Genomic DNA, 9,331 nt, shown 5'->3' on the forward strand with positions numbered 1-9,331 from the left:
AAGAAAAAGGAAAAAAAGAAATCAGTATATCGAAGAGATATTTGCACTATCTGCATTCCCAAGTTTGTTGCAGCACTGTTCACAACAGCCAAGATTTGGAAGTAACCTAAGTGTCCATCAACAGATGAATGGAGAAAGAAAATGTGGTACTTACACACCACAGAGTATTATTCAGACATGAAAAAAGACTGAGATCCTGTCATTTACAACAACATGGATAGAACTGAAAGTCATTATATTAAGCAAAATAAGCCAGGCACAGAAAGACAAATATCACATGTTCTCACTTATCTGTGGGATCTAAAAATCAATGCAATTGAACTCCTGGGGATAGAAAGTAGAAGGATGGTTACCAAAGCCTGGGAAGGGTAGTGGGGCAGGGTAGTGGGGAGGTGGAGGTAGTTAATGGGTTCGAAAATAATAATAATTAGAAAGAAAGAAAAAGACCTACTACTTGATAGTACAACAGGGTGACTATAGTGAAAATAATTTAATTCTACTTTTGAAAATAACTAAAAGAATATAACTGGATTGTCTGTAATACAAAGAAGAAATACTTGAGGGAATGGATACCCCATTTTTCATAATGTGATCATTAAGCATTGCATGCCTGTATCAAAGTATCTCATGTACCTCATAAATATATACACCTACTATGTACCCATAAAACTTAAAAATTAAATAAAATTTTATAAGGACATGCAAAGGTTCTAGAATAGGAAAATAATCTCTTGAGATGCTACGTAATAATCTTAAAAATATTATTTTTTGTTCTTAGGGCTTATACTACCTCATTTAAAGAATTAAAGTTACAATACTCAAGACAAATGTATATTGGCATAAGCATAGACAAACAGATCAAGGGAACAGAACAGAGTGCAGAAATAGACCCACACATATACATCAATTGATTTTTGTCCAAGGTGCCAAGTCACTTCAACAGAGAAAGGAAAGTCTCTTGAACAAATGGTGCTAACAGACTGGATATCTATACAGGTTGACTTCTATCTCATTTCACACACAAAAATTAATTTGAGATAAACTGGAGACCTAAAAGTAAAACTCAGAACCACAAAACTTACAGAAGTAAAATATCTTCATGTTCTTGGGGGTAGGCATCCTTGAACAGGATGCAAAAAGCCATATCATAAAAGAAAAAATTGATATACTGAACTTCATTAACATTAAACATTTTTATATCTGACTTGTATTTGGAACATAAAAAACTAACAAATCAATAATAAAAAGTCAAAAAAAATATTATCTGTATTGTGGAAATAAAGATCAAGCAAATGAGAAAAGCAAAGGCTATTTATTTAGACCTTGCTATACCAAGTAAGTCAGCCACCATAAATGCCATTTGTGTTTTCGCAGAAACTCAAAGGCAGACAGAGGAGTGGCAAAGATTTATGGGTGAGAAAAAGGAAGGCTTCAAATGTGGCTTGATTGGAGGTTGTTGGCATGAGGAAGCTGGAGGCAACATAATAAAAAGTGGGACATCTCATATGAGGGTTGGGGGGTGTATGTTTGGCTCTCTCTGGTTGAACCTAAGTTGAAAATGGGAACAAAAAGTAAGGAAAGCTGTCAGTTATGAAGTCCTGGCCATTTGGGAACTTTTTTTTTTTTTTATTTGGGAAACAGGATCTTCCTCTGTTGCCCAGGCTGGAGTACAGTGATGTGATCACTGCTCATGGCAGCCTTGACCTCCCAGGCTCAAGTGATTCTCCCATCTTAGCCTCCCAAGTAGCTGGGATTACAGGTATGTGTCACCACACCCAGCTAATTTCTTAATTTTTTATGTAGAGATGAGGTCTCACTATGTTGCCCAGGCTAGTCTCAAACACCTGAGTTCAAGCAATTTTCCTGCCTCAGCCTCCCAAAGTGTTGGGATTACAGGTATGGGCCACCATGCCTAGCTCCCATTAGGGGACTATTGCTACAGAAATTATTATTTAGCTTCCTGGATTGTCATCAGAGACAGCAACCTGGCTTCCTGCAAGTTTGACTTACAACAGGCTGGCTTCTTGGACTGTTTATTGTAGATAAGGAGGTTATCTACAATAACCCCTTGGGCAGGTCATAGGTCAACGTTCTATTTTTATATATGTCTAGTCATTGTCCATTTGTAGATGCCTCATAGTATTCATCAAAATAGGCTGATTCATGGAGAGAGAGAGGGCAACATATATTCGCCAGTGTTAACTAACATGACACAAACTAAAATTGTCTATGAAGGACATCACTAAAAGTGCTAAGAGGGGGCTAAGATGGTGTCCAGAGAATAACATATTTGTACTACCAGGAAAATCTAATCTGTTAAAGTTAGGGTACACCAAGAGGGGTGGGCAGGCCTTCTTCCCTAAGTAAGGTTTTGAAAGCTGGGATTGAAACGCTAGGTTCTTGGCTGTTCTTTCTTTTTTTTTTTTTTTTTGAGACAGAGTCTCGCCCTGTCACCCAGACTGGAGTACAGTGGCGCAATCTTTGCTCACTGCAACCTCCGCCTCCTAGGTTCAAGTGATTCTCCTGCCTCAGCCTCTCGAATAGCTGAGATTACAGGGACCTGCCACCACGCCTGGTTAATTTTTGTATTTTAGTAGAGACAGGGTTTCACCAGGTTGGTCAGGTTGGTCTCAAACTCCTGACCTGAAACGATCCACCCCCCTCGGCCTCCCAAAGTGCTGGGATTAATAGGCATGAGCTACTGTTTCTTATGTTAAATCACAGACAACTGAAGGGAAGAAAATCTGGAGGAGCCTCTCTCCCAGGTAAAGCAGCTTCACTGTCAGCTTCTCATAGTCAGCTTCCACCTAGAATTCTGCTTGGGCCTCTGTGAGATGTACCTTCGTTATAGGCTCAGTTGCTCAATTCTCATCACCTGGCAGTGGGAAGAGGGCTTCTTTCTTCAACTATGTTGAGATCCAAAGGCCACAGGAAAGATCACATACCCTTTTCCTCTCCTTCTCTATCTCTTCTGTGTTTTTCGTTTTTGTTTTTGTACATGGAGGTGTATGTTTTTTTGTTTTATGTTGTGTTTGTTTTATGTTATGTTGGTGATTGGGGAGGAGAATTAATATTTTAAAGTTAGGAGCCTTGTTTTTTTTTTCTTTTTAATTCAACCTGTAAGAAGCCTTGGAGGAAAACCCTCAGTAACTGAGGAAGCAACTGAGAACCTTAAGTAAGTTCTTTGAAAGTTAAACCCAGTACAAGTTTGTTCCATTTCTATTAACCCAAATGCTGTTTATTTGGGCATTTAGCCACTGACTTCCAACCTCCTAAATTACAGCAATCCTTCTCAAAGAAATATCCTACAATAGCTATAGATGGCAGATTCTCCCCACATTTCTGAAGAACTGCCCAAGGAAGCTTGACTTCTTATTGATTCTAAATTGTTTTCACATGGAAATACATAATTGGAAGTTTATTAGCCAGTCACCTTTCTTGGAATTAAAATTTATAGCATTTTGTAAGTGTCCTTAGAACCTAACCATAATCCCCTTCCCAAGCCTTTCTCAAATTTGCATAGTGTTTTGCTTTAAAATAATTGTATAATAATTTCTATTTCTCAAACAAAGGATTTTTAGAAGGAGCCCCACCTTCTCCAAGTCAAGCAATTCGGTACTGTTTACTTCTCACAGCTATCAGGGCCAAAAATGTGTAAGAAAAGGAATGAAAATTGGCTTTCCGAACAGCAAGAATGGGCCACACAATATGGTTCACATTTTATATATGAAGCATATTATATATGAATAACATATATATATTTTATCTTCACAACAGCCCTATAACAGAGGTCCTTTTATTTCTTTTTTACAGAGAAGAAAATGGCTTAGAGAAGTTTAATTTCCCAGGATCACATGCATAAACACAGAACTTGGGCTTCAGAGTTAGTATATTGTAATGGTTAATGGTAAAAGCTTAGGAGTTAGATTGCTTGGATTCAGTCCTAACTCTACTGCTTACTGTGCAATCTTGGACAAGTTACTTTATTCCTCTAAGCCTTGGCTTCTCTTCAGTCAGACGCAGCCAATAGCAGTATCTGTTTCATGAGGTCAGGGCTGTGAGCATTAAATGAGATAACACTTACACATTTGCAAGGTACCTCAACATGATTTCTCAATTGCATGTGATTTCTGGATTGCCAGTAGCAATGAGTGAAGAGCAATGATTCTCATCTACTTTTCCAGCTCAGAGATGGAGATGCAGGAAAAAGTTCCTTTATCCTCTGCTTCAGCAAAAAGCAAGGGTGAAATTCCAAAATGATCAAAAAATCTCAACACTCAATCACAACTGAATAACTAATGAAGATATAAAATAATTTTTGATGAGGCTATCTAATGAAGTGATGTCTGAATGTCTTTTTTTCTTACAGCCTATTTCTTAACTTAAGCCTGAAGGAAAAATATAGATTTGGCATAGCCTAAGCCAGAATATTGTGTGAGACCAGTGTGTGCACTATCAGGGGCTCCTGTGCCACTCTATGAAGCATGAGTATACATGACTGGAAGCATTCTTTTTTTTTTTGAGACGGAGTCTCGCTCTGTCGCCCGAGCTGGAGTGCAGTGGCCGGATCTCAGCTCACTGCAAGCTCCACCTCCCGGGTTCACGCCATTCTCCTGCCTCAGCCTCCCGAGTAGCTGGGACTACAGGCACCCGCCACCATGCCCGGCTAGATTTTTGTATTTTTTAGTAGAGACGGGGTTTCACCGTGACTGGAAGCATTCTAATTGCTCAGGCTAATCCTTGGCTGCAGATGCATCCAAAGTGTTTGCTAGTAACAATCACTACATCCTAGCCCAAAGAAGTATTAATTTTCATCTGGCTTGGGCTTCCAGTTAATTTAAGATATATTAAACAATTAGAATATCTTTAAATTTATAATTAAATTTATAATACTGAGTAATAAAAAATTATTAATATACTGTGTCCTTCTAAAATAAGTGACTGTTTTTCCCACTTTCTAAAGGAGCTAATATTTAAGGTGTCAGGAAGTTCCTTTTGGTATCAGAAAGACCTTGGTTTAAGGTCCAATTCCCCAAGTCACTAGAGCGCTCTCTGAGTCTCATCTGCTAATAGGATAAAACCACCTACTAAATGAAGTGATTATAAGAATAAAATGAGATAATGTATATAAAGTACTCAGCATAGTATAAGAAGAACTCAATATATGATGGCTACAATCATGCCCACCACAGAAAACCAGAAAGGACAGAAAAGTATAAGGAAGAAAAAGTCAATAATTTCTTCTCTCAAAGGCAACCACTGTTAACTTTCGGCTGGTCATCTTTTTTCTCTATGTAGTTTGTCTTTATATAATTTGGTATCACACCACACAAACTATATGCATCGTGTTTTGCTGTTTTCTTCCTTTGGGCCTATTAATGTAACTTAGGCATTTTCCCACACCATTAACAACCAGCCATAACAGTTTCTTTATGGCTTCTAATAACATAAATAAATACATAAATAAAAATAGTTTTTCCTAGTTATGAGGCCCTTGGGAATGATATGGTCTTGCCTACCTCATATGCCTGCCACTGTGACCTCCTGGCCTTGGGAATTCTCAAGTCTGTCACCATCCTCACTTGAGGTCACTACAGAGAACCTCCTAAGTGTTTATTATAGGGTACTGGGTATGGAGGTCCCCCAGCCCAAAGGCAGACCTTTACAGACCCCAGTGTAAAGCAGTAGAGAAAGCCTTACATTCCACAGCCATCTGCTTCACTGACTCTCAATTTTTTCTCCCACACAGTGTAACAGAAGATGCTAAAAAAACAAAAACAAAACCCCCAAACCTGATCATCTCTCTTCAGCTGAAGTTTAAGCTCCTTCTTCCTGAATACCTTCTCTAATACCTTTCTGGTCAGAGAAAAGGCAAGCTACATTATTTGGCTTAAATATTTTTAAAAACTGCCAGTATATCAAAATTCAGTTTGGTTCTAAACATTTGAATTGCCCCAACTCTACTGCCCATGTTGATCCAACTATCTGGAGCTACTGTTTTTTTTTTTTTTTCTTTTTTGAGACAGAGTCTTGCTCTTCTTGCCTAGGCTGGAGTGCAATGGCGCAATCTTGGCTCATTACAGCCTCCGCCTCCTAGGTTCAAGCGATTCTCATGCCTTGGGTTCCCGAGTAGCTGGGATTACAGGCACACACCACCACGCCTGGCTAATTTTTGTATTTTTAGTAGAGATGGAGGTTTTGCCATGTGGGCCAGGCTGGTCTCAAACCCCACACCTCAGGTGATCTGCCCACCTCAGCCTCCTAAAGTGCTGGGATTACAGGCGTGAGCCACCATGCCCAGGCCACTGTTTATTGTTGTTATAAAAAGTGAAAGATTTATACGATCTGAAGAGAAACCAGAGAATTATTATTGTTCTTACTGTTGCTGATCTTAAATAAATAGGTTTCCAGAAGAGCAACGGCCAAGTGTCTAGGCAGAGAACAAATTAAAATTAACTGGCACACAGAAAATTAGGGTCTCTGAGGCGTCTGAGATTCTGGCTCTATCAGTGATGAGCTGTAAGACCCAAAGGAACACAAATTCTCTGAACCTTCTCCCTGTCTGAAAAACAGAAATATTAATCTTCACTTAGTCACCCTTACAGATTTTTTTTTTTTTTAAGATGGAGTCTCACTCTGTTGCCCAGGCTGGAGTGCAGCGGCGCAATCTTGGCTCACTGCAAACTCCCCCTCCCAGGTTCAAGTGATTCTCCTGCCTCAGCCTCCTACATCTGGCTAATTTTTTGTATTTTTAGTAGAGATGGGGTTTCACCCATGTTGGCCAGGCTTGTCTCGAATTCCTGGCCTCAAGCAATCTACCCGCCTTGACCTCCCAAGGTGCTGGGATTACCAGCGTGAGCCACCACACCCAGCCCAGAATTTTTATTTAGGACAAATTAAATAATGCATGTAAGAGTAATTTGTAGCTTATAAAAAGCTATACAAACGTAAGAGGGAGAGTATTTTTGCTTTATTTTATTTAATTTTTGATACAGTCTCACTCTGTCACTCAGGCTGAAGTGTAGCGATCATAGCTCATTGTAACCTCAAACTCTTGGGCTCATGTGATCCTCCTGCCTCAGCATCTCAAGTAGCTGGGACTATAGGCACATGCCACCATGCCTGGCCAGTGTTTTTTATTTTTATTTTTTGTACAAACAGGATCTCACTGTGTTGCCAAGCTTGTCTCCAACTCCTGGTTTCAAGTGATCCTCTTTCCTTAGCCTCCCAAAGTGCTGGGATTACAGGTGTGAGCCACTGTGCCTGGCTGTATTTTGCTTTTAAACAAAAGGGAAGGGTGAGACTAGACAATCCCAAACACATACAAATTGCCTTTTGATATTTTATCTATACATTCAATAATTACCCTAAAATGCTTAAAAATAGATAATTCTGAAAAACTTTATCCATGATTGTCCAGTTTTCCTCCATACATGCATCATGCTAATTAAAGGATTGGCTATCTTCATGCTGTGTTAGAAGAAACTGAAGTGTTAAGAACGAAATAGACTAACATGCTATCTCAATGAGCTTATACCAGCTGAAGAGGGACTGAGGAAAGTTAGAAATTAGAGGTATGAAGGATTAGGATCACTGAGGTTATAAGAATTTAAAAATAAAAAAAGGTATAAACAGCTTAGAATTTAAAGAAATGTTAGGAGATAGCTCTTCCCAAAGAGGGGCACCATTATCCAAACCTCTAGATAACTGATTTTGTGAAGCTATTATATGCAACTCCTCCAGAGCCTGACATTTGATTACATTTAAAATTCATCTTTTGCTTCCCTTTTCCTTCCTCCCCCATATACAATGTGTTCTTGCCCCAACCTCCCACTTTTTCCTCCTTTATTTCAATTTCAATCCCTTTTAAAAGTCCGGGTCCAGTTTCCTATTGGCCTCTTTAACCTCTCCTTGCCTGGCTCTGCTGGTACACACCTCCCACCCTGACATCACATGAGCATTCCTCTTTAGAAAAAGCACATCTCATTCTTGCAGAAGAGACTTAGAACACTATTCAAAACTCAATTACTTTTTTGAAGTTTAAAGGATAAGATCTCTAAATTCCAAGCTGTTTCTCTAGGAGGGTAGAAGACGTGGGGGAAGAGAAGCAATGGTAGTTCCAAACCGGCTCAGACTTGGTCATTGGTGGTGGCTCGATGGCATTCTCATTCCATCCGGGCAGGCTCCGGGGCCAGAGGCATTCAGTCAAAGCAGGTGGGAGGAGGGAAACATAGGCACACAGACTTGCAAAGATAAAGATGGACAGAAAGAAAACGGTAAAATAAAGGAAGGAGTTGATAGGAGAAAAGGAACGTCAAACAAGGAGGGAAGATGGGGAAAATAGAGCAAAGAATAAAGGAGAAGACAGGGCGAGTAATAGGGGGAGGGAGGACTGAAGAGAGAAATAGAAGTAGACCAGGAAGAACACAGAAATGGCCGTGGTCTTAACAGGAGTGGGGTCCAGACAGACCAAGTGGGATGGGCAGAGCAGGGAAAGAGGAGGGGAAAGGGCTGGGGAGACTGCCATGCCTAGCCTCGATCTATTTTTGTTCTTCCTTACACTGTCATCGGTAGCTGCCTTATCAATTTTCACCTCTGGCAGGAGACGCCCGCCGATGTGGGAGCCAGGGCCGCCGATGAGAGACACCACGCCGTTGCAGTCCACCGTGCTGTTGCGTTTCACGCTGCGCCGCAGGCTGGGGAAGATGCGCGAGGAGCGGCTGCCCTGGCTGTAGCCGCTGTAGCCGCTGTAGCTGCTCCGGCGCTCGCGGGCCCGGATGGGGATGAAGAGGGAGTCCCGGCGGCCCTCGCTCTCCTCCACTGTGCTGTGCTCGTCATCCGCGAACTCATTCTCGGAGCCCGGGTCTCGGAATCGCCCAGGTCCCCTGAAACTGAAGATGCTGCTCTTGCTGTTGTGGCGAGAAAGGAAGGGCGAGCCTGGGATGCTGAGCAGTGACTGCAGGCGCAGAAAGGGAAAGAGAGAGGGAGGGGAAATGAGACGGGAGTGGACCTTTATACCCAGCAAAGTGGTTAGGTTCCCAGCCGGCCCCACCCTCGCAGTCCTGTGATCAGAACACAAGTGCGTCCAGAAAGCACTTGTGCATGTTGACTGCTACAGTTCATCACCCATTGTTACTTACCTGTGCTTGACCAGTTACGGATGCAAAACGTTTACCCACTGTTCTTGCACGCCTCCCTAAGATGCTTTTATCTTATGTTAGATGCAACTTATCCGGGAGAAGCACATGGCTGTTTATTTCTTTTTACCATGGGCTCAGAGGAGGTGTCTTTAACTTAAGTTAGTCTATGCCACACTGGGCAAAAAGACGGA

At 41.2% G+C, this 9,331-nt stretch overlaps 1 protein-coding gene across 4 annotated transcripts in view; it reads right to left on the bottom strand.

Moving 5' to 3' along the window:
* Positions 1 to 9,331, bottom strand: part of SCN8A (sodium channel, voltage gated, type VIII alpha subunit) — a 144,157-nt gene that overhangs the window by 74,028 nt on the left and 60,798 nt on the right. For 3 of the 4 annotated variants that reach the window (XM_011930634.1, XM_011930633.1, XM_011930632.1), the window contains exon 11: positions 8,594 to 8,956. In XM_011930634.1, coding sequence (XP_011786024.1) covers positions 8,594 to 8,956 — 363 coding nt within the window. Of the gene's footprint in view, positions 1 to 8,560; positions 8,957 to 9,331 lie in introns of all 4 variants that reach the window. The other variant, XM_011930631.1, reaches the window with a different exon arrangement.

This window comes from Colobus angolensis, unplaced genomic scaffold, assembly GCF_000951035.1.
Source record: "Colobus angolensis palliatus isolate OR3802 unplaced genomic scaffold, Cang.pa_1.0 Scaffold87, whole genome shotgun sequence".
NCBI classification, from domain to species: domain Eukaryota; kingdom Metazoa; phylum Chordata; class Mammalia; order Primates; family Cercopithecidae; genus Colobus; species Colobus angolensis.